The 25,651-nt window shown below is 44.8% G+C and overlaps 1 protein-coding gene across 2 annotated transcripts in view; it reads left to right on the forward strand.

Annotated features, from left to right (window-relative positions):
* Dcbld1 (discoidin, CUB and LCCL domain containing 1) overlaps positions 1 to 25,651 on the forward strand; it is a 94,504-nt gene that overhangs the window by 14,572 nt on the left and 54,281 nt on the right. For both annotated transcript variants that reach the window (XM_026787501.1, XM_005363619.3), the window contains exon 2: positions 14,945 to 15,157. In XM_026787501.1, the coding sequence (XP_026643302.1) occupies positions 14,945 to 15,157 (213 nt within the window). The remainder of the gene's footprint in view (positions 1 to 14,944; positions 15,158 to 25,651) is intronic.

Here is a 25,651-nt window from a genome sequence, read left to right on the forward strand (position 1 = left end):
GTGGGGAACTGAACTCAGGGCCTCCAGAAGAGCAGCAAGTACCTTAATGGCTGAATTGCCCCTCTAGCCTCATGCCCAGCTTAAATCCTTAATGTTTTGTTGCTTCTGTGCTTTGCAACATTAGTTGGTTAGAGACAGGGCCTTCTTTAAGACTGGCCTTAAATTCCAGATCCCACTGGCTCCGCCTCCCAGGTGCTGGGTTTCAGGTTGTGCCCTCACCCCCAGCCCTCTGCCTGTATCAGTACTCATGATCATCCTATGATGGGGGTACCATCCTTGTCTCTATACAGTGGCTGAGGAAACCTAGGTAGGTGTAGGCAATCACCTAAGGCTCCTTAGTCAGTGTCAGACCCAGGGTTGTAATCACTGCCCTCCATCTCCTTTCAAGGATGTGGACATAATTAAAGAAGCTAGAAAATGATAGTTGTATGATAAGAAGAAGAGGGGGAGGAAACCCTGATCAAAGATCAGAATATATTCTTCCTTCTTTCCTTCCTTTCTTCCTTCTTTTCTTTCTCTCTCTCTCTCTCTCTCTCTCTCTCTCTCTCTCTTTCTTTCTTTCTTTCTTTTTTTTTCCAAGACAGGGTTTCTCTGTGTAGCTTTGGAGCCTGTCCTGGAACTCACTCTGTAGACCAGGCTGGCCTCAAACTCACAGAGATCTACCTGCCTCTGCCTCACAAGTGCTGGGATTAAAGGCTTGTGCCATCACTGCCCTACTTGTTTTATTTTTTTGAGACACGGTCTCTCTGAGTAGTGCTAGCTGTCCTGGAATACATTCTGTGGCCCATGCTGGCTTCATATTTACAGAGATCTGCCTGCATCTCCCTCCCAAGTGTTCCCTATCACTACAACTAGTATGCAATTTCAGTTAAAAAAATAAATAAATTGAAATGGTAGCTGCACTTCTGGTGTTGGTCAGCTCAACTGTGCAAAGCAATCCGGTGACTTTTCTTGCGCTTCTCCCCTGGTAAAGGCCCCTCTCACTGCCCGACTCTCAACAGATGCTACTGACCTAATGACATTGGTAAGCTTCTTGGATGTGCTATATAAAAATATTTTGTAATTTTTTTCTTGAAAATGTGACTTTCTTTTTACTTACTATTGGCACACATACTGTAAATAATGCCTGTGCATTTAAGTTAAACTGCCTCAAATGAGATTTGAGACACACACATTTGCTTGCCTCATAAAACTGTAAGCTATCTGGGCTGTTAGATTGTTATCACCTTTATAAACAATGACAAATGTCGCTTTAAAAATTAATTATAGGCACCCATAAAGTCTCACCAGCATTGACTGCCTATCCGTGAGCTGAACAAGGGCAACAGTAAACATGCTAATGTGGATGGGGACAGTAGAAGGGGCCTCCACCCTGCACAGAGACCTTCTAAGGAATCCCCAGAGCTGGAGAAATGCTCCTCCCCAAGGAAGGACAGACCATTTGTTTATCCAAGACCCAGCCTTGAAAACACACGTACAAATAACACTATACAGACTGAACATGTTGTGCTTATGTATTTAGGAGAATATATGTGTATACGTATATGTGTATAACAACAGTAAATGAAAACAAAGTGTTCCTGGATTTGAAAGAGCAAGGAGGGGTCTTTGGGAGGAAATGGAGGGAGAATCAGGAAACAATGTAGTTGTATTATAATCTCAAAAAAAAAAAAAAGAGTAATTACAGGGCCTGTGAGATGGCTCAGTGGGTGAGTGATGCTTGCTGCCAAGCCTGGCAACCTGAGTTCAATTCCTGGGACACATATGATGATGGATAGAAAGAACCAGCTCTGCAGTTTGTCCTAAAACCTCTACACACACACACCATGGCGTGTTCTGTTGTGTGTCCCCCCCAACAGTCCCAAGACACACATAAACACACAGTAATAATATTTAAATTTTTTTTTTAAAGAACTATAATTAGGCTGGGCAGCAGTGGCACATGCCTTTAATCTCAGCACTTGGGAGGCAGAGACAGAACTCTGTGAGTTTGATGCCAACCTGGTTTGCAAGAGCTAGTTCCAGGACAGGCTCCAAAGCTACAGAGAAACCCTGTCTCAAAAACCCTACCCTCCAAAAAAATTATAGTTTGTAGTAAGCTATGGACATGATACTTGATTTTTTTTTCTTTTAGACAGACTTCTTCTCATATTAAACAGGGAACCAAATTGAAGCTGTGCAGACCTTTGTCCTCCACCCCACAACACTCAGTGGCCTTTAACTTAAGTGGTGGAGACTAGCGAATGACCAAGAGCAAGAATTGCCACTGGTTTTATTTGTCGCTCATTAAAGAATAATAGATAATTAGGTCGTAAGGGTCCCTTTCTTTGGACATGGTGTATAACTCGGAGTTCTTTATCAGATAGACAACGTATGACCGTCTGAATTCCTTGATGTTCGTGGACATGCCTTGCTTATTTTCAGATGGTACACTTCCAGTGATAGGACTTGGTTTCGATCATTACTTTGGAGAGGTACTTTAATTGTTTTTCTCTTCAGTTTGGGGTAGTCTGGTGAGCACAGGTGGACCTCAAGCTCACTGTGTAGCTGCAGGTGCCTAGTGTGCTCCAACTATAGGTCTATGTCGTAGCTGCTATCTTGTTTGTTTTATGTGGTCCCAGGGAAAGAACCTAAGGTTTCATGCCTCCTCGGTAAATCCTCTGCACTCTGTGCTCCACTTCCAGCCTCCTCAGCCCTCCCCAGCCTCCATCTTTTTAGTGCATCAAGAAAATAAATTGCTTTGCCTCACAGTTCTGTAGGGTGCAAAGTCCGAGACCGCAGGGAAGATCAGAGAGTCAGAAAATGTGTGCCCTAGACAGAAGGAAATCTGACTCATCCTGTGTAAGGACAGTGTGTTTTGACAAGGTTTCTCTGGGTAACAGACAGTCCTGGCAGTTCTGGAACTCACTCTGTAGCCCAGGCAGGCCTCGAACTCACAGATCCGCCTGTCTCTGCCTGTTTGGTTTAAAGGCGTGCGCCATCACTACTGGGACCTAGTAACCCAGTGTTAAGATCTTGGCCCCAATTTATTCATTCTTAACGTCCTACAGCCCCGCCTCTCTGCAGGAGTACTAGCTTTCCAACTGTAAATATGAGGAGAAGCCGGCAGAACCACAGCACCTGGGAAGGGACTGGTAGATCAGCAGAGGGAATCTGTGAGACCATGGTTTGGGTTTTGTCAACTGTTGGTTAAAGAATGGGAAGAAGTTGGAGCTGGAGAGATGGCTCAGAGGTTAAGAGCATTGACTGCTCCTCCAAAGGACCCAGGTTCAATTCCCAGCACCCACATGGCAGCTCTCTCAAAGACATACATGCAGGCAGAACACTAATGTACATTCAATAAAAATAAATAAATAAGTCATTTTAAAAAAGAAAAGAATGGGAAGAAGTTAGGCTGTGACTGACCCCCGGGGAACTTTGCAGCTGGGAGAGCCATGTGGAATTGTCCCCTGGAGGCCAGGGTTTTCCACCCCTGCATCTGAGAACTTAATGATTTTGAGGTCACCCTGGAAAGGAGGATAAGACCTTGGCAAGATGGAGGTTGTCAGTCAGAGGAAGCACTTCCAAAGGCTGAGAACTGAGGGCTGACGGAGGGCAGCGGTAACAGCGAATCCTCTCAATGGCCTTTTATTTTACTTCAGTGGTTTTAAGCTTCTGAGACAAAATTATTATGACCTCATCAGATCATTAGCATCAGTTTTATCTGTGGTAAAAAGAGGACTGGAAGAGATTAGTGAACAGGTTTGAAGAACTCGGTCACATGTTTTCTAGTTAGTGATAATGCCTTTTGGTATAGTAATAACAGTACCCATTTCTGCTCAGAGAAACTCAGGACTGACTAACTGTTTTGTTTTGTGGTCACAACTTCTGTTTTGCTTTTTAATTCTCATGTGGTTGCTTCAGCCCTTCTGCTTTTGTTTTTTCCATTTCTTAAAGTTTTGGTTTTTTTTAAGACAGGGTTTCTCTGTGTAGCTCTGGCTGCCCTAAAACTCACTTTGTAGTAGACCAGGCTGACCTCACATTCACAGAGATCCGCCTGCCTCTGTCTCTCGAGTGCTGGGATTAAAGGCGTGCAGCACTACCGTCCAGTTCTCTTAAACAATCCTTTTCAAGTTTATTGTTATCGCCAGATAACAATATATATGGGGGTGTGTTCTGCCTTGCTTACCTGCGGATATCAGTGGACAGTCCTGTGGAGTCCTGTCCTTCCTTCCATCTTTGAGTTTTCGGGATTGACCTTGGCTTGTCAGGCTTTTGTCTCCAGCTCCTTTGTCTGCTAAGTCAGGGATTCTCAACCTTCCTAATTCACTGGCTCTTTAATACAACACCCCATGTTGTGGTGACCTCCAACCATAAAATTACTTTCATTGTTGCTGTTCTGAGTCATAATGTTAGTACCTGGGCTTTCTGATGGTCTTAGGTGACTCCTCTGAAAAGGCCATTTAACCCCAAGGGACTCGTGACCCACAGGTTGAGAACCACTGGGCTAAGCATCTGTCAGCCTTGTTCCTCTTTTTCTCCTGGCAGCACACAGGTATGGTTGAGCATAGCTGGACAACAGCAGTGTCTGTAGGAGCTATGGCTCACGGTAGAATTAGTGATACCTTGGGAATCTGGCTGCTTCACCACCAGACAAAGAGCATGGTTATGATTGCCTTTGTGGTTGAAAAGATTGCAGTCATTAAGAGCCCTCTTGATCTTAGACATGGCGAGCAGTTTTCCCACACCCACACATGGGTGATTGTGTGCGGAGACCTGTCGGGACTTGAATGTTCGAACAGCACAGATTTAGCCAGGATGAACTCTTTCTTGTGTCTAGAAGTGGTTTCGCTCTCACGGTGTTTCTAAGCACTCTGTCCCAAATTACTGGTTGGAATTCTTTAGTAATGTTGGTCCAGAAGGCAAAGCCAGTATGCGATCCGTGAGTTGCCAATCCATGGAGTCAAGACGGGAAGAGTGGCAGTGGAATGGGGTTGATAAGTTTAGGGGTGGTTTATACACACGTGCATACTTAGGTCATCGTCAAATAGGCTTCTGTTTTGATTCTAGGGAGTAGGAAATAACCAGTCTGGAAGTATTTGTGCAATAGTCACTGCTCATCACCCGAATAATTCTTCAAGTACAAACTCATAAAAAGCTTTGTGTGTAGTGTTTGTGTTTGTGTGGGTGTGTGCATATGACTGCATGTGTGTCTTCCTCACTGTCCACCTTTCGTAAAGATGTTATTTAATTTTACCTATTTCTTGAAATTTTCATATATTTACTTTGATTAAATTCATCCCCATTCCCCTCTCTTATCTCTTTTTTGCTCTCTGGAATCCCCTCCCCCCCGTGTGTGTGTGTGTGTGTGTGTGTGTGTGTGTGTGTGTGTGTGTGTGCTTGCGCGTGTCCCACTAAGTTTAATTGGGGTAGCTTACATAAGCATGGGGTGAGGTTATTTACTGTGCATAGGTTTTTTACCAGTGGCTACCACTGAAGAAAATGATTCCCCCTCCCCAGCAGCCGTCTCTTGCCAATGGCTCCTCAGCCCAGAGTGGGGCCTCACCCATCCCTCCCCTGTCTGTACTGGAATGTTGATGAACTCCATCATGGGCAAATTTTGTACAGGTAACCACAGCTGCCGTGAGTTCATGACTGCAACAGCCATGTCCTGTCCAGAAAACAGCCGTTTGCGAATTCTCTCCATCCTCCAGCTCTTCCATTCTTTCTTCCCCCCTCTTCCACTGTGCTCCCAGAGCCTTGGTGGGGTTATTGATGTAGATGAACCGTTTCTGATTGGACACACAACCATCACTTACTTTCAGAACTTTAGCCATTGCCCACTGCACAACACGGCTTCTCTGGCCAAGGCCAAGGACAGCACTCATCTATGGGTATGAGCACAAACATTTAGAAAGAGCCTTACCATGTCAATTAGCAGAACAGCATTAGTATCCCTCCCCCTCCTCCCATTACCCTATGGCTTAGGTTTATGACCTCACTGCTCATAGACCTTTTGACAAGGTTTACAGCAGCAGCCTGATTGTTTGAGACTGAGTCTCTCACTGAACTGGGAGTGCATCTGTTCAGCTAGGCACCCTTGAGCTGCAGGGGTCGGTCCACCCAACAGTGGGATTGCACATAAGAGCTAACATACCCAACTTTTTTTTTTTTTTTTTTTTTTGTTTTGTTTTTCGAGACAGGGTTTCTCTGTGGCTTTGGAGCCTGTCCTGGAACTAGCTAGCTCTGTAGACCAGGCTGGTCTCGAACTCACAGAGATCCGCCTGCCTCTGCCTCCCGAGTGCTGGGATTAAAGGTGTGCGCCACCATCGCCCGGCTTAACATACCCAACTTTTAGTTGGCTGCCGGGGATATGAACGCAGCTCCACATGGCAAGCTCTTTATCGCCCAAGTTGTCTCTCCAGCCACCAAGTTTTCTCCTTAAGCCTTTTAGTACTGTAGGTCTGGAGTCCGTACAAGTATCTCTTAATTTGCCTTTTCCCCATTCATGAAACATGGACCTTATCAAAGAACAAGAGCTGTTTAAGGAAGCTGCTGTTTTTCTCTTCTAGTGGGAGGAACTAGAGTAGACTAAATACAAAGTTTGCTCCTGTAGACAAGGATTGGGGAGTCAGCTTATTTAGAAAATCACCGTCCTCCCTGTCTTCCTTCCGGAAGAGCCAGTGTTAAAGAGACAAGGCATGGCCACCATTCTCAGTCATAGATAGGATATGTTAACTCCTTATGTATGGCTTTGTATTCACAACTTCACTCCCAACAATTACTGAAGGCAGGGTGTAGTTCAGTCAGCAGCATGCTTACTCAGGGTACACAGAGTCCTGGGTCCATCTCAGGCCCACATAAGCCAGGCATGGGGGGGCCCATCTGTAATCCCAGCACTGGGAGGTAGAGGCGGGGTGATAACTGCAAGAGAATCCTTAGCTGTGCAGTGAGTTCAACGTTAGTCTAAGATATGTGAAACTGTCTCAAAAAGTTCCTTGCTAATAATCTTCCCCTCACGACTGTGAGCTCCTTGAAGCAAGAGCTATATCATTCCTAGCTGTTGCATAATTTTTTAAAATGACATTTGAGCTCATTGGTTTATGGAGAGTTTTTGCTCTCTCTGTGGTTCATGCTAAAAGGGAGACTTAATTGTTAAAGAATGTTAGGTGGATTTGGTCTTTCTTATGTTACTTTTCTGATGTAGTTGTATTCATGCTAAGAAGATAAGGGGTCCAGTGAGGTGGCTTGGTAGGTAAAGGCTACAAAGCTTGGTGATGTGAGTTTGATCTTTGGAACCTACATGGTGGGAGGAGAGAACTCCTAAAAGTTGACCTCTTGACTTCAGCACATTCAATACAGGCACCATGGTGTGAGCATGTACACAGTCAATCAATATAAAATAACTTGTAAAAATTTAAGAAGATAAATTTAGAATAATAAACAAGATGAAAATCACTTGGAAACTTATACCACACATCCATATTTTGGACATACACACACATACTTTTTTGGTTTTTCGAGACAGGGTTTCTCTGTGTAACAGTCGTGGCTGTCCTGGAACTAACCCGCTTCTTGTGAGGAGGTCAGAGGATAGCTTGAGGGAATTGGTTCTCTTCTTCCACCATTGAACCCAGTCCCTCAGTCTTGACAGCAGACACCTTTACCCATGCTGTCTTGTTAGCTCACTACCCTATTCATTTGTTCGTTCGTTCATTCATTCATTCATTTGCATCCATTTGTTTGTTTATAGACAGAGTTTCTCTGTGTGGTTCTGGCTGTCCTGGAACTCGCTGTGTAGACCAGGTTGGCCTTGAACTCACAGATCTGCCTGCCTCTGCTTCCTGAGTGCTGGGACTCTCTGCCTGTCTTTCTCTCTTTTTAAATGAGTATTTTGTCCAAATGTTCAGAGAGAAAGAACTTCTGTGTACAGATCACTTTGAGAGTTCCAGTGGAATAGCATGGCAAGTCCAGGTGCCTTCCACAAAGGCTGACAACCTGGGTTTAATTCTTGAGACCTCAGTGGTTGGAGGGCAAGAACAGACTCCTGACTCCTGCAAATGATCCTGACTACCACGTGTGTGCTTCGGCACATGAATGCCCACACACATTTTCAAAAGCAAATAAATAAATGTATTATTTCCCAAATTTAGTTTTACTTTGAGACAGGATCTCCCTCTCTGTAACCCCAGCTGCCCAAACTCACACTGGCTCCAGCTGCCTCTGCCTTCTAGAGTAGTAAAGGTGTATGCCACCTACACCCAGCCCTAATTTTTTTTTCATAAAATATAATTTCATTTTATTTTTCCCAGAATCTGATTCTTCCATCCATATGACACCAGCTCTTTCCATGGACTTTTGTGGCAGTTGCTGGCTGGCACCAGCAGTTCTAAGTCTTGAGGGGGTGTGGTCCTTGAGAACAACCTCCCTGTGAATGGCACAGCTCTCACTGGGTCTCATGTAACCCAACTGACTTAAGCTTGTTGTGCACCTATGGCTGGCCTTGAACTCCCCGTCCCCGTAAGGCTTTATTTTTGTAAACTGGTCATTTTCCCAGTGCAGCTGCTGCTCTGAGGATGGCCAGAACATATAGACCTCTTGTGAAGGGACCACCGTGAGATAAATATTCTGTAGTGTATTGGCAGCTTCCTGCTGGGGAAAAGGAAAGATGCTAGCTTGCTTGTCCTGTGCTTGGGCAACTAAATTCCAGTTCAAAGGAAGGAGCAGATAAACATTTTGTTGCAGCCACGTTTGAAGGGCTGACAGATTCCCTGCAGCAAGACTTCCTCCTTCCCTTTCTCCTCTTCCCTTTGAAGTTGGGCAGGTGGCGGTTTAATCCGGTTGCCACCGCTTACTCAAGTCTTGCACCAGCTCTCTCTGCCTGGGAGAGCAACCCCAACGCTCTGTGAAGAAGAATGTAATCATAAAGTTTTGATTTTTATTAGTTTCCTTAAACATTGACTTCATTACTGTTGGGCCTGGGGTCATGCAACGATGGTGGGCAGACCACCAAAGTCTGTCAAACCAGAAGCAAGCTTTATTCCAGAAACAGGAAAAAAAAAAATAACCGTGGGGTACACAAAGCTTATCAGCTATAACTATGACCACAGCCAGAGATCAGGCTTCTGTAGCTATGGCAATGGGGACTGGTTTGGGGCCTCTTTTAGTAAAATCTAGCACCAGGTGTGGGTCAAAAAACTTTTACAACCTTGGGGTCAGGCTTAAGTTTTACAGCTTTTGGTTGTAGTGTGTTAACTTAGAATGTTTGAGAAGACCTGTGCTGACTCAGCCTCTTTTCACTGTCCCTGACAGAATGCAAGACAGAGACTAGAGTCACATAGGGGGACAGTTAAAAATTAAGGGAATACAAGCAGAGGGTAGATAGAGGTAATAGAAGCCAACCTTTGTCTGCAGGACCTGCCTAGCTGGGAAGCTGAGCGATAGGAGACAGCTGTTAAAGGTTCACATCTGTACACAGTGGCTGCCAAGGTATCTGCTCTTAGGCAGAAAGTGTTTGTTAAAGGTTAACAGTGGCTGCCAGCTTTCTTTATTTTTTTTTTTCTCCCAAAACATGTTTGGGCTTACAACTTTATATTTCTATGTTCCTGGAACCTTTATTTCTATATTCTATTTCTGGACTTTTCGGTTACATTTTCTGTTTACTGTGCTGGCGACTGAGCTCAGAGCCATGAGACAAGCATCGTAAGTACCACTGAGCTATATCCCTGGCCACTTTTTAGCAGTTTTAGGCACCACGCTGTGCACGTTTACAGTCACAATAATTGTTTTATTTATTCTGCCTCTCGCTGTTTGTGTTAAGTATTTTAAGGCAAATTTCCGATCGCATGCCATTTCAGCCCTAAGTCATTAGGTGTCTGTAAAAACGGTACTGTTTCTTCCTTTTATTCTTTTTTTCCCCTTTGGTAGCTTATGATGACCTTAAATTTACTTTGTAGCTGAGTGTGACCTTGAGTTTCTGATCCTCTTTCCTCCACCTCCCAAGTGCTGAAATGACAGGTGTGTGTCCCCATCTCTGATTTTAGGGTGCTGAGGGTGGAATCCAGGGTTTTCTTCGTGCTCTGGAAGCAATCCCCCGACTGTGCTGCAATCCATAGGCCCTTATGCCACTTCATCACCGTGTCACAGCTACTTACATTAGTTAATTATTTCTTGACACTCTGATAACAAAGGGTCTTTTTTTTTTTTTTACAAGATTTGTTTCATTTATTTATGCGCCTGTGTGTGAGTATGTGCATGTGAATGCAGGTGCCCCAGACTCAGAAAAGGGCATCTGATGCCCTGGAGCTGGAGTTACAAGTGAGTGTAAACCAACATGAGTGTTAGGAACTGAACTCAGGTCCTCTGCAAGAACGGGAAGCTATTTTAATCCCCGAACTACCTCTGCAGCACCAACAGTGATTTTTTTTTTTTTTAAGGGTTTTATAAGGTTAATCTTTAAGTAAGAGCTACAGAAGTTTTACTTGTTTTTTATTTTTTCTTTGAGACTGTAATTCAAGCTGGCATCCTGGTCTTCCTCCAACCCCACCCCCAACTAGGTTACCTACCCATGCCTGGCTAAATTGATAGATTTTTGTTTGCTTGTTTGTTTTCAAGACAGGTTTTCTCTGTATAAGAGCTCTGGCCGTCTATGAACTTTGTAGACCAGGCTGGCCTCGTACTTACAGAGATCCACCTGCCTCTGCCACCCAAGTGCTGGGATTAAAGACATGTGATGTAAAGACATGTGCCATCACTGTTAGGCAAATTGATAGATTTTTGAACAACTCTGCCTTCTTGTCTGTGACTCAGTAAGAGGAGCTGGCAGTGAGTGTCAGGATGAAGCCAGGGGACTCCTGCCTTTCTTTCCAGGGTCGTTCCGCTGGCTTGTCTCACTTAGCACACGATAGTGTCGCCGTTTTCTCTTGCGCGGTTGCATTCTCTTTTCTCCTGGCGTATTTTTCTACTCAGTCATTTGAAGTCAGCAAAACTGTCAAAAGACAATGGATACATTTGCTGACTTAATACAGATAAGCTGATAGCAACATTTGCAGCAGCAAATCCTCCAGCCCACTTTCAGATGCCAGAGAAAGTGTGCAGCCTCCCCACCCCCAGGCTTCCTAGCATTTTAGCGAAGCCACACTTCTGCGATGCAGATATTCATCCTGAATGATAGTAGGAAGGGCTATCTTTCCAAGAAGCCCAGGTCCCTCACACAGCAATGATGGGGATGTCTAGTGGTGCAGCCCATTTGCAGCACCACTGGGTGACAGTTCCCCTTGGGCTCAAGAGCATAAATGACCGGAAGGAAGTAAAATGAGGGCTTTGAATAAAATGATGCCCTGGGGATTTTCATTGTATTGTCACCACTCTTTAAAAGATGCAATTGTTGAATATAATAATCATGTTGAGGTTGATTCATAAAACTGTTCCTTGTCTTATTTTTAATTCATTAATCTTAAATAGGGTCTCACTATATAGCCCTTGTTGGCCTAGAATTAACTATGTAGACAGCGTTGACCTTGAATTTGTATAAACCTTTCTGCACCCTGCCTCTACAGTTGGGATGATAGGTGTGAGCCATACCTAGCTTGTTCCTCATTTTATATACTGCATAGCTCAGGCTGGCTTTGAACTCCTGATCTTCTGCCTTTGCGTCTAGAATGCCAAGCTGTAGGTGCCATCATGCCCTCCAGTTTTGTGTTTTCTTAAAAATAATTTATCTGTGTATGAAGTCACCCCATCCATCCGTCTGTATGTATGTATGTATGACCGACAACTTTGAAGAGTCAGTAGCCTTCTTACCAGCCCTGTGTTATCTTTAAACATTTTTCTATCTTGTTAGAGAAGAAGCGCACACAACTGAGAGAGAGCACATTCGAATGCAGCCACACCGCTTCTTGGTGGCTGTGAGGTTTAGCTGCACGTAGAGTGGGTCATTATGTCTGGTTGTTTTCACACTTGCTAGCCCAGGGCTGATTTTTCTGGGTGCTTAAATGGTAGGGCAAGGGATAAAAATGAGTAACAAAGATCTAGGGTGCTCACCTAGTTAAGCAGGAATAATTTCTCTTGACTTGTGAGAATATCTATTCATGTGATTGACATGACTTCTAGTTTTCTAGAGAAATTATAAATTTAGTTTCCTATTAAAACCTTTGAAAGCAAACAAATAATTCAAATGTTAAACCAAAGCCCTATTTACTCTATGCCATTGTGTAATCTGCCTCTCCCTTGGGTAACCGTCAATTTTATACTTGTAACTGCTGCGGAGCCGAGGGAATTCAGCTATTGCCCCAAAGGTGCCAACCCAAGTGACGCCTTCTATTTGCCTTCCTGTCTGCGTCAGCCTTAGCCTTCCAGCCACTTGGACTCAAAACATCCAATATTTTGTCTCCTCTTATCTTTCCTGTGTAGCTATGTAAACCCCGAGGCATTTCCTTCTTCCTTCCCTCTCTCAGCCTTCCTCCGTGGGATTCGTCCCCAACGCTGAGTCTCGGAGCAGTATCAGCTAGGCTAATCATCTTTTTCTGACACCTGTTGTTGTCTTGTTTGTTTTTGTGTTTTAGGCAGGGTCGTGATGCAGAGCCCACACTGTCTTTGAACTCACTAAGTAGCTCTAGTTGTCCTTGAATTCAGGGCCCTGTGGCCTGAGCACCCTGCGTGCTAGAATTAAAGGCGTGTGTTACTGCACTTGGTTTCTCATACTCTTTCATTAACTCCATACTCGTAAAGTTCTGCCCCCACCAACTTCTCTACCTAAATCTCCAGGTTTCGGGCGTGTTTTTACCTTAACAGCCTGGCATTTCCTATGGCACTGCTTCACCTGTTGTTCCACTAACATCAACCTGCTTTTTCTGGTCAGGCTCTCCCTCCTGGCCCTCAGCATTGGCTGCTGAGGTTCTGGAGTTATGCAGCGCCTTTAAAGTGTGTTTCATTTTTAATCACTTGGGGGTAAAAACTGCAGAGCAGGCAGGGGAGATCTAGAATGAAGGAAGAATTTGGGTGAACCCTCCTCAATGGGGAAGGTATAGGAATGAAGAGCCATCCAGATTCTGGGGGAGTCTCCATGGGAGAGTGCCAGGCCATGGAGACTCTTGTTTTAATGCCCCAGAGAATTCCTCCAGGTTCCCTACAAATTTCTTCCTCTGGCTGCCTGAGAGTCTTCCTTCCTTGGTTTGTTTGGGTTTTTGTTTGTTCTGTTTAGTTTGGTATTAGGCAGTGAATCCATTTCTTGTGCGTCTGGCAGGTTCTACCAGCGGAGCTCCATCTATTTATGCTACACCTCACCAACTTCAGCTGGTGTGCAGCTCAAAAGCAGGTGTCATCCATTCACCTTGCAGCTGGCTTGGTTCACCTGCCATTAGATACCGGTGTTGTGCTATTTCATTTGGTTACTTATCAGCTGGTGCGGTCTGTTGGTTAATTGGTGGGCTTCACTATTCAAAATAAGCTAAAGTTAACTTCTTCTTTTAGCAAGTTGTTTATAGAATTCATGAAATTATATTCTCATACCTTTCTCCTTCATGCTCCTTTAGCATTGTGTTATGGATTTTTTTGGGTGGTGGTGGTGTAACAGCACTGGCTGTCCTGGAACTCACTTTGTTGACCAGGCTGGCCTAGACCTCACAGAGATCCGCCTGCCTCTGCCTCCTGAGTGCTGGGACTAAAGGCAGGTGCCACTACCTGTAGTAACATGAGCAGAGGGGCTGCGTCCCCAGCACCCCGGCCGTCTGGCTTGCTTATGCCCCGAAATAACAACACACAAACTGTATTCTTTTAAACACTGCTTGGCCCACTAACTCTAGCCCTTACTGGCTACTTATCATATCCCGATCAACCCATCTCTAATAATCTGTGTAGCATCAGTCTTACTGGGGAAGATTGAGCATGTCTGACCTGGCGGCTTGCTTCATTGCATGTGTCTGCCCAGGAGAGGGGAACATGGCCTCTCTCCAGAGAGCAGAGCTGTCTAGTCTGAGCTCACTTCCTCTTCCTCCCAGCATTCTGTTCTGTTTACTCCACCCACATATGTTCTAACCTATGAGGGCCAGCCAAGCAGTTTTTTTATTTTTTTAACCAATGACCTTCCCCCATCAACTACCACCGGGTGTGTTTAGGATTGTTGCTGTAGCACATATCACCTAGATCAGTGGTTTTTGACCTGTGGTCATGACCCCTTTGAGGGTCACATATCAGATATCCTGAATATCAGATATCTACATTACAATTCATAATAGTAGCAAAATTAGTTATGCAGTAGGAACAGAATAATGGTGGGGGGTCACCACGACACAAGGGAATGTATTAAAGGATTGCAGCATTAGGAAAGTTGAGAGCAGACTTAGAATTAGCTATCAAATGAGGGACTCGGGTTCTTGCTGGCTTTGTATGATTTCCCAGTAGTTAATACCATGTCTAGCATCTTCCAAGCACTCCACAGTAAAGCCTTGACGTGTTCTGATATCCTGAGTCTATGAGAAATCTTTGGATCAGTGACTGTCACAGTAATTGTGGCATAAATATGGAGTGGTTGTTCAGCTAAGAGATTTGCACCTAAACAAAATCCTGTCTGTATTAGTCTAAATTCTGTCAGGGGCATCTTGTATGCGCATGTTCTTTCACTCAGCGGCAGCTCTCTGAAGTAAGCTATAAATTATTATTCATTGGCTTTCGGGTGGATTGACCAACATGTGGCAAAGGCCAAGGCCTTTTGAGCAGGTTTAGATGGCAGACAGATGGGTGACCAGGAGAGCAAGCAGTGTGTTTCCTAAGGTCTGTGCATTCTCATTCTGAGCACAAACGTGACCCAGCGAGTTCAACAGATGACACTTTCCCTCATCATTGTTTAGCCCTTCCTTCTCTCCGGGAAAAAACAAAAGAGAAACACTTGACTTGGAGAGTGCAGAAGACTCTTGATCTTGATAGCAATCGACTGTACTTAATTCTTTCATTCTTTCTTCTTTACCAGCTGATGGCTGTGGGCACATAGTGACCTCTCAGGACAGTGGCACAATGACATCTAAGAATTATCCGGGGACTTATCCCAATCATACTGTGTGTGAAAGGACCATCATGGTCCCGAAGGGAAAGAGACTCATCCTGAGGTTGGGAGATTTGAACATCGAGTCCAAGACCTGCACTTCCGACTACCTTCTCTTCACCAGCCCCACAGATCAGTACGGTAAGGAGAGAGGGGTGGGGCTCTGTTGGTGAGCAGCGCAGACAACCTGCAAGAGGGGAGACGAAACTCGCTCTGTGTAAACTCTGCAGGGTGACGTAGATCCTCTTGCTTCATAAACTGAGGCGGTGAAGGAGATACTAAACTGTCTGCCCCATGTATCTCGAAGATTAGCTCAAATCTCTGTCTTGCTGGAAACAGAATCGGAAATGTGGCATTCGGCTAACACATACCTTCATCATTTGGCCAATGCTTATTGAATAGTGGCTGTGACTCGGACGTTCTATGAGGAACTGGGTTATTATATTCAGTGAACAAACAACATTCCTGTCATGGAGAGTCTCCCTGGGGAAAAGACAACTGTGTTTATAACATGTCAGGTGGTGAGGAAGAAAGAGATGGAATCCTACACAGCCTGTTTTATGGTCATGTCAGTGGGGTGGTCAGGCAGGTCCTTCCGATGTGGGGAACATGAGTGCAGAGATGGGTGAAGTGAAGGGATGGATTTGTGGGTAAGACAGAAGTCAGTTTTCAGGAGAAAGGACAACAGTGCAAAGGGACTTTCCCTATCTAATAACCTTTGAAATTCAGTTTCTTGTGCTATGGGTACTCTGTTTATGCCTGTGATGCTAATTGTCTTGCTGGTTAGTACCTGGCTAACTCGACAGAATATAGAATCACCTTGGTGACAAGTTTCTGGGCATGAAAATTCCTTGAGGTGGGAAGACTCACCCAAACTACATACTGACTAAAAAGAGAAAGCAAGCCGGAGCATTTGTTACTGTCTGCTTCTGGACTGTGGATGTCATGTGACCAGCTGCCTCACACAAGCACCTGCTACCCAACTTCCCTTGAACTGTGAGCCAAAAAACCCTTTCTCCTTTAAGTTGCTCTTGTCAGGAAAGTACTATCATTATCATGATGGCCTTTTGACCCTAAGCCCTAGATAGCTTGGAGTTAGACCATTGGAAACCAAAGACAAAACTCTTGACAAAAGACCAAAGACCAAATCTTGTCATCTACATTTTTAGATTCTTAACTACTACTACTACCACTACCACTACCACTACCACTACTACTACTACCACCACTACTACTATTACTCTATTACTTCTCCTCCTCCTCCTCCTCCTCCTCCTCCTCCTCCTCCTCCTCCTCTTCTTTTGGAGATAGGGTTTCTCCATGTAGCAGCTCTGGCTGTCCTGGAATTCACTTTGTAGACTGACTAGATTGACCTCTAAGTCACTGGGATTCTCTGCTTCTGCCTCCCGAGTGATGTGTTTAAAGGCGTGTGCCATCACTGCCTGACTGGATTCTTGTCCTACACAGACACTTATACTGAGACTTATAAGCTAATCTAACTTTGTTGCTGTATTTACCACATAGTTGAGTATAGTGGGAAGAGTCTTGTAATCTAAACTGTGGTCAACTCCTCTAGCCCAACGAATCTTGTTGACCTTTTAAAGTTTATTTTGTTTTGATTATCTTGTTCCCAAGTAACTACAAGGACAGATGTTTTAAAAACATCTCATAGCCTCATAAAGTGACCTCTGGTTTCTTTATGTATGTCACAACATCCAATGCGTAAGGAAGAACTTCAAATAGATAAGGGTAGCTCCCTAAAGCAAGGGAAATAGTTTGCCCAGGACTGTCCTATCCTGGGGAAGCTTAGAAACAGCATTCCTGGGAGAAGGCAAAAACGATTCATAAGAAAATTTCCATCAATCCAATCTTTTCAAATTGTACAAATATTAAAAGTCTCCAAAGTATGCAACAAGTGGAGATGAAAACTAGTGGTGGTATGGCAGCCATCATGTGGCTCCGCTTTGTTTGATCTTTGTCAAACAGCTATGCTGGCTTTATGACTTCTGTCACTCCCATCAGATATGGCTGTGCCAGTTCTTCCATCATCTAAAGCAGTGATTCTCATCCTTCCTAACACTGCGACCTTTAACTCAGTTCCTCAAGCTGTGGGGACCCCCAACCATAAAATTATTTTGCTGCTACTTTGTAAATGTAATTTTGCTACTGTTATGAATAATAAGTAAATATCTGTATTTTCCAGTGGTCTTAGGTGACCTCATGAAAGGGTCATTCAACTGCCAGTGGGTCATGCCCCACAGATTGAGAACCAATGATGTAAACAAAGTCTGTGAGTGGGGGGGGGATGGGTGGTAGGGCAGCACAGATTTGTAATCCAAGTGCTTGGGAGGTGGAGGCTGGAGGACAGGAGTTCAAGGCCATCCTTACAGATGGCCCAGGTTTAGTAATCAGAGCCCACGTGGTGGTTCACAACCATCTGAACTCCAATTACAGGAGATCCGACTCCCTCCTGCCTTCTCAGGCACCAAGTGGGCACATGGCCTATACAGGATGCGTAGATAGACATGCAGACAAAACAGGTACTCATAAAATCATTAAGAAATATAAATAAAATATACAACGTCTCAACTGTGGGTTCTTATAAGACAAAACAAAAGAAAAAAGATAGATAGATTAAATACCTTCTTATTCCAAGAATGAAGAACCAGGTCACAGTCACAACCAAATCAAAGACCAAAGTCCAATAGATAAAAGCTACAGCATCTGATACCTTGGAGCCACTCCCTGTTCTCTGGGCTGCGAAGGGCCAGAGTCACCTCCAGCTCCATCTTCTGCAGCACACAGCTGGTCTGCACGGCCCGAGCTGATGCTACTCCACAGCTGTGGCTCCTCTTCGCCATCTGCTGTCGTTGGTGATCCGGTCCATGGTACTGGCATCTCAGACTCTGAGTCTTTCTTGCAGCTGGGCTGTACCTTCACTGATCACCTCTCCTGGGCTCTTCTCAGGAGCTCTCATCCTTCCACATGATGCCAAGCCTCACCTTCTCCCCGTGGCTCCCTCATGCCTTTAAAGCCAGCACTACCTGGGAGACTCTGTTCACATTACATATTCAGCTGCTAATGCAGGAACAGTCAGGGCCCCCTCTGGACCTCACATTCTGAGTGCTGACCCGGGAAAACACTACCCAAAGATTTCCCCTCAGTGATACTGGTCTCTTAGAACCCCATCCAGTTCTTCAGCACCAGCTGAAGAGTATCAATTAGCCTTCTAAGCAAAGTTCACATTAGTGGTTCTTTCTGGTCTGTTAGTCACAGCGATTCTTCTGCCCCTGCTGACTAGAACCACAGATTATTAATTTAATATCAAATGGCCCTGATAAGAATCTCAAGAACTTTCAGACCTTCTGAAACTTCACAAACCAGGCCTCTATCGTTTACATTTCTCTCAGTATCCTTGTCTTCCCAGCTCACAAAGCCATGAAGGAAGGCTCAGTGGCTTTTCCAGCCCAGTGCTCTGAGGTTCTTCCACGGTTCTCCCCCATACATGGTCTGGTCTGTCCCGGCAGTATCCCATGAACCTTGTACCAGTTTCTGTCACTGATGTGATTTAAAAACAAAAAGCATTACCAAAAGCAGCGTATGGAAGAAAGGATTTATTTCCGTTTACACCTTTCAGGTCACTCTCCACCTAGGGAAGTCAGGGTGGGACATCAAGATGGCAGGAACTGGCTTGTTCCCCAGGGCTTACTCAGCTTGCTTTCTTATACACCACAGGACTACCTGCGCTGGGGTGGTACCAGTCACAGTGGCTAGACCCTTCCATATCAGACAGTGGTTAAGAAAAGTAGGGTACAGACTTCCCTACAGGTTGGCTTTACGGTGGCATTTTCTCAATTGTTCCCTCTTTCTCAGATAACTGTAGCTGTGTCAACGTTGACCAAAAACCAAACAAGGGTAGTATTTTTATGTGTGTGGCTGAGTTAAGAAGCTGACCCTGCTAAATGCTTTGGAAGTAGTAAAAAATTTGCAACCGTCGATTAAGCCAGACATGGTGTCACAGACATGTGTTTAATGCTGGCACAGCGGCAGTGACAGGGCAGGACTCTGTGAGTTAAAAGCCAGACCGGTCTTCATAGCCAGTTCCAGGCCAGCCAGAGACCCTCCCTGTCTGAAGAGGAAGGAAGGAAAGAATGCTGGATAATATTCAGGATCGGGAAGCAGTTGGCAGCCGTGGCTCCTCGGTCTCCTATAATCAAGGATTGTTCCTCAGTCTGTCTTTGTCTTTTGTGCTACCCAGTTATTTTGTACAGTGTCTGTCAGTTTAGGTTGCTTTGATGTCCCTTGTGATTAAATTCAGATACTGCATTTTTAACCAGCATGATCTATCATTGTCTGTCTGTACTAAGACAGACTCTCACTGTAACTCAAACTAGACTGGAACTTACTGTAGCTGGTTTTGAACTCATAGCAATCCTATTGCCTCAGCCTCCCCAGTGCTTTGAGTATACATTCAAGACCCACCACACCTAACACAGTACCACCTTCTAAAGTCATCTTTAGCTCAGCCTGGTAGTGAGTGCTCTTAATCCTAGTACGCAGAGGCAGAAGGATCAGAATTCAAGGTCATCCTCAACTACAAAGGGAGTCTGAAGCCAGCCAGACTATCAAACCCAATCTCAAAAAGCTAGTGAAGAGAAACTAAACTAATATAATTAATGACAGTAACTTTTCAACATCAGAGTCTGCGAGTAGCGTGTGCTTCCAAAATGTGAATTATGATCAAAACTGTACCTATTCTAAGTTACTTCAAGCAGAATTTCTTCCAATAACCGCTTTGCTGTTATTTAAGTAGAACAGTGTAGAATGAGACATTGACAAGTCCCAGATGGAAGGGGATGCCATCTTTCAGAAGATGAAAAGCATCTCATATTTATGTACGTCTTTAAAATAGTAGAAACTGCTCATTTCAGGGACTGAATACATTTACTTTGAAACATACAGGTTGAGTGAGCATCTCAATCTAAAATCCATATCCCAAATTCTACGGTTCAGGAGCTTCGTATTCTCTGACATGACCCAGAGGATGAGATAGGATGGGCTGGGGAGATGGCTCAGCAGGCAAACAGTATACCATCAGGGCCTGAGGACCAGAGCTCGCATCTCCAGAACCCATGTAATTGGTAATGCTAGGTGAGCATGTGGCAGCCCGCTTATGATCCCCGTACGTAGGAGGTAAGGTTGAGCAGACTGGCTAACTAGACAAGCTGAATCTGCAAGGTCTCGGATCATGTGAGCCACTGACTCAGTATGTATGGTGGAGAGCAATCAAGGGGAAGGCTCAGCGTCTGCCTTGGCATGGCATGCACTGTGTGCATCTACACCCACACACAAGTAAATATAAGATTCTAAAACGTTTTGGATTTCAGAGCGCTTTAGGTTCTAGGTTTGACATTAGAAAGGATAAGCTGATAAAATCTATACAAATACCAGGATGCAAAAGCCTTCCCAGCCTCAGACACTCAAATACGGGGTAATTAACCTGAATTTCTTCTTGGAAAAGTTCCCACCTCCTCCCTCCTTGCCAGCCCATCTGGTTTCTAGGCCATCTAGGATTATCTTGTTATTAAACATTGTCATAATATTTTCTTATTTAAAATTTGTTGTATTTCTGTGCAGGGCATGGTGGCACATGCCTTTAATGCCAACACTTGGGAGCAGAGGCAAGCAAATCAGAGTTCAAGGACAGTCAGGTTACCCAGAGAAACCCTGTCTCAAAAACAAATAAGTAAATAAATAATGAAATCATTGTGTTCTACAATCTGCAGGAACTTGGTATGTGGAATTCAGGCTTTTTACTTTCTAGTCTTCTTTGTAGTTTTATTCCTTAACCCCACCCCCATCTCTGTACCTATTGTTTTTTCTCTAAACGTACGTTAGATTTCTGAGGTAGCTGAAAAAGACAGACAGGAGGATGCTTATAAATAACATACATGGTGGGGAGGGGGAGCACAGTCAGGGAGACTTCCAGAAACTGAGGGATCTGCCAGGGTAAAAAGCTGGCTGTGACCCTTTATGGGGCGGTGAGGTGCTTGAGAATAAGGAAGTTGTTACAGTATAGGGGGCTGGCTACCTGCCCTCTCCAGTCTCTCCTTCCGAAATTGCTTGCCCAAGGCAAGAATCCTTGATAAGCAAGGTCACCTTCAAACTCACCAGCTCTATCACTAGTCAGGGCTCTATCACTCCAGGCCCTTTATATTTGCTGCTATTTCCTCTTCCCAGGTTTTCTGGTTCCTTCTAACATATGCCCACCTCCCCCCTCTCCTCTCACCTGGTAAGTTACCAGTCCAGGGCTACCTGTTCTAGAAAGCTCTCTGATGTCCTGCAGCTCCAATTTTGCTCTCTGTGCTCTGAACCTATTTCAGATTTATGGGGCAGTGATTTCAGCTTTACCTGAGGTACTGGGGAGTGGACGTCCTTGAGCTGGGAGGACCCTTCATCTCTTTTTCCATTGAGTAGTATAACCCCACCATTGCAGATTCAATGCTCATTGAGTAGTATAACCCCACCATTGCAGATTCAATGCTTGCTTGCAGTTTGAGTTTTAGCAAATCTATAAAGCTGGCTTCTTACAAAAGAGAAATTTGAATGTCATTGCATTCACATCAGAGGAGGAATCACACTTGACGTTGCCTTTGCTTCACTTACTGTGTGGAAATCCATGACACCGGACTCAGGACACAGCTGAGGGAGTGCCCTGGGCTCAGTATCTGTGTGTTCTCGATTCTGTCACTAGCCATTGTGCAGAAGGAAGCTGAAGTTCAAAGAGGCCGAGAACTTGCTCACGCTCACCTAGCACTTAGGATTCAATTGGGCATTTGACTCTAAGAGTGTGCCCTTAATTGAGCACCATACCATCCCAATTCAACACCACAAAGGCCATCTGAGTTCTTGGCCTGTGTGTTACACCGCAGGTTTGTAGCTCTTGTGTGGCTTTTGCTGGAGGAAATGGGTACTTCATCGGGTTTCCAAGCTGAGCCTGGGAGCTTCCTGATAGGATTGCTGTGGGAAGCCCTGTGGCCTGTGGAGGAAGGAAGCAGCTGTCAGTTAGAGGAATCCTGTTTTGCTCTGTGCTTTGAGTGGTAGGGAAACCAGGAAGTTCAAAGATTGGACTACATTTCCTGTACCCCACCCCCAACATATATTTTTAACCATTGCCAAAGGCTTACAAGTGCTGTAATAGGACATTTACTGTTAATGTTTTTATTGCACTAAGAGCAAGATAAATGGGAAAAGTAGGAAATAACAAATAGGTTTTTTTTTGACTCATTTCTAGATTTTAGCTAGGCGGTGGTAACACATGCCTTTAATCCCAGCACTGGGAAGCAGAGGCAGGCAGATTTCTGAGTTCGAGCACAGCCAGGACAACACAGTACAACCCTATAATGGGAAAAAAATAAATAAGATTTCTAAGTTTTCAGAACGTCAGGTATTTAGCATACTGTAATAGCATCTTGTTCTTATGATTCTTGATTTTTTTTTTTTTTATTCCAAAAGGAGAAAACCCAAACCCAGAAGCTACTGTTTCACAAATAGTTCTCGCAGGCACTCGAAGTAAACAGTAAAATCCTTCAGCTTTTGGAGGTTAAAAACACAGAACCTTGAAAAGAATTTCCAACAAATAAAAGGCTGGATTTGCCTAAGTGTTCCCCTCTAGGTATTTCATTAACATAAGCATAGTCTCCACGGGGAAGAAGTTACTTCCTTGGAAACACTGTGATTCAGTTGCCACCCTTTGTGAAGGATGACTTGGTCCGGCGCTGTGCTGTTGAGAGACGTTTCTTCACTCTTGTGTCCCTGCACCTTTGTCTGGGCATCTGTCTGACTCATTTGTCACGTCTTTACTGATTTTTGTCTGAGAGCCAGAGACCAAAATTTCGTGACTATGGTTTTAATGGCACAATCCAGGGGTATCCCTTTTTTATGCTAATTCTCCTTTTCAAAGAAAATGGCCCTGAAAATTCTATAATTTTGTACAATGACCTTGCTGCAATTAGCAAGCCTGGACAAATCCTGCCGTTTGACTGCATTGAAAACCAAATGAGAAATGGGTAGAGCCCTCCCTGCAGCTCCTGCATTTCTGCTGATTGTTTTATCAGCATGCCCTTCGGCACAGAGCTGGGCCTCACTGGGGACTACTTTCCCGGCAGATAGTGTGCCTGTGGCTAGCCTGCCAGTGGTGTTCCCAAGGAAGGCCACTGAGCACCACCAGGCATGTTCTTATCTGTCCTGAAAATTATGTGCGTAGTTCAGAAGGGGCCCCAGGGACTAATGAGGGGTTTGAGGAGGCTTTTTTGTTGTTGTTCCTTTTAATTTATGACAAACCTCGAAGGAAGTAGGTTTTCATTTGGTGCCATGTATTTTTTTTCCCACTGACACTGACTATATAGTAGGGAAGGAAGGAATTGCGTTCTTAATGTTATGCATGGGACCCTTTCACCGATAGTGACGTACTTATTCAGCTTTAAAAAAAGAGCCACTTATCCACCAGAAATGATCTGGGTCTGGGACTGTTTCCAGCGTCACTCGCATTGCCATGCCATGCCAGGATGAGGCAGCTTATAGAGAAGAGCTGTGGGCTGCTGTACACATTGCCAAAGCATGGACTGTTCCAGGCAGGCAGTTGCTTCTTAGTAACACAGCTCTGCGTTATTCCTGCTTGGAAACCAACCAAGGCTTTCCCTCACAGCTACTGATGTGGTGCCCAGCGGGATGCACCAGCTCCTGCTTCCCTGGCCTGGGGCTGTGAGGACTTGGTTTCCTGTCTGGCGATAAAGGCTACAATGTTGTTCCATTCAGCTCTTCCCTTGATCCAGGGCTCCCAGCTACCCACAAGAAGTGAAAATGATTTCTTCCCTGATTTTTCTGCCTATCTCGTGAATGTTCTATCCCAGTAACATGGGGATTTGTGACTGAAGCATAAGATGGACCCGTCCCACAGATGAGAAGAGAGGTCGCAGCACTGGGAATGTGGTTTGGTTGGTAAAGTGCTTGCTAAGCATCCTGGGGCTGGGTCACTGCACACATTGGGTACGGGGTGGGAGGCAGGGGCAGACATGCTTTTGATGTCAGTACTTGCAGTGGGATGTGGAGGCAGGAAGTTCAAGGACATCCATAGCTACTTACCAAGTTCTAGGCCAGACTCAGAAGGAGAAAAAAGGGAAGAAAGGCAGCAGCGAAAGAGGACTTGGGTGACAGGTTCCATTCAGTGCACTGACATGCACAGCACTGCCGGTGAAGAGCTACACATCCATAGTGATATTTATGTTTTAATAAATAAAGCTTGCCTAAAGATCAGAAGGGTAAAGCTAAGCCACTAGAGGTCAGGCAGTGGTAGCACACACCTTTAACCCAGGATTTGGGAGACAGAGGCAGATGGATCTCTGTGAGTTCAGGGTCACCCTGGGCTACACAAGATCATTGCAGAAACAAATCCAGGTGGTAATGGCCCACATCTTTTTTTTTTTTTTTTTTTTTATTTATTTATTAAAGATTTCTGTCTCTTCCCCGCCACCGCCTCCCATTTCACTCCCCCTTCCCCAATCAAGTCCCCTCCCTCATCAGCTCAAAGAGCAATCAGGGTTTCCTGCCCTGTGGGAAGTCCAAGGACCTCCCACCTCCATCCAGGTCTAGTAAGGTGAGCATCCAAACTGCCTAGGCTCCCACAAACCTAGTACCTGCAGTAGGATCAAAAACCCATTGCCATTGTTCTTGGGTTCTCAGTAGTCCTCATTGGCCCACACCTTTAATCCAGTGAAAACTTTTTACGTGTGAATAAACCTCTCCGACCACACAATAATGACACAATAACTATACAACAATCCAAATCAGACCAAATCAAACCAAATTAGAAAAGGCCCAGGTTTAATGGATACCAGCGCTCCTGTGTGGCCTTCCAGCCCCCGTAGAGGAGATAGGGAAGGAAGATTGGAAAACCACTTGTTTGTTCTCTGGGGGCAGTTTAAATACCCTGTGGGAGTGGTCTTGAGCATCTCTGAGGAGGGGCCACCATTTGGCGGGTTTTCTCAGGGATGGAGTCTGGACTGAGGCAGCTCCTAGAGGAGGGGGCTTGGGGTGGAACTCTCCACCCAAATATTCCAGATTCTTTGGGTATATGGATACGGGGGGGCTGGGGTGATGCTTCCAACCAAACACCCAGTACTAGGGAGTCATGCACCTTTAATTCCAGCACTAGAGGGAATATAAAATGGGAGGAGAGAGAGAGGGGTTTATTTTGTAGTTGCCTAGCCTTGGTAGAGGTAAGATTTGTCTAGTGGCTTGGCTGCTTTGCTTTTCTGGTTTTCAGGTTGAACCCCAGTATCTGTTTCTGGGTTTTTACTATTCATGCTATACACTATAACATATGGGCCGGTTTGTTGGGGTTTCTGTCCTGCTCAGTTCCCATAGCCAGCAAGTCCCAAAGAAAATCACACAGAGGTCTTCGTAGGTTATAAACTGATTGGCCCAGTAGCTCAGGCTTCTTGTTAACTCTTGTAACTTATATTAACCCATTATCCTTATCTATGATAGCCACATGGCTCAGTACCTTTTTCAGCTGGGTAGGTCATATCCTGCCTTTTTGTTGATCTGGGCAGGACTGCCGAGGGAGCTTCCTTC

This window comes from Microtus ochrogaster, linkage group LG9, assembly GCF_000317375.1.
Source record: "Microtus ochrogaster isolate Prairie Vole_2 linkage group LG9, MicOch1.0, whole genome shotgun sequence".
Lineage (NCBI taxonomy): Eukaryota > Metazoa > Chordata > Mammalia > Rodentia > Cricetidae > Microtus > Microtus ochrogaster.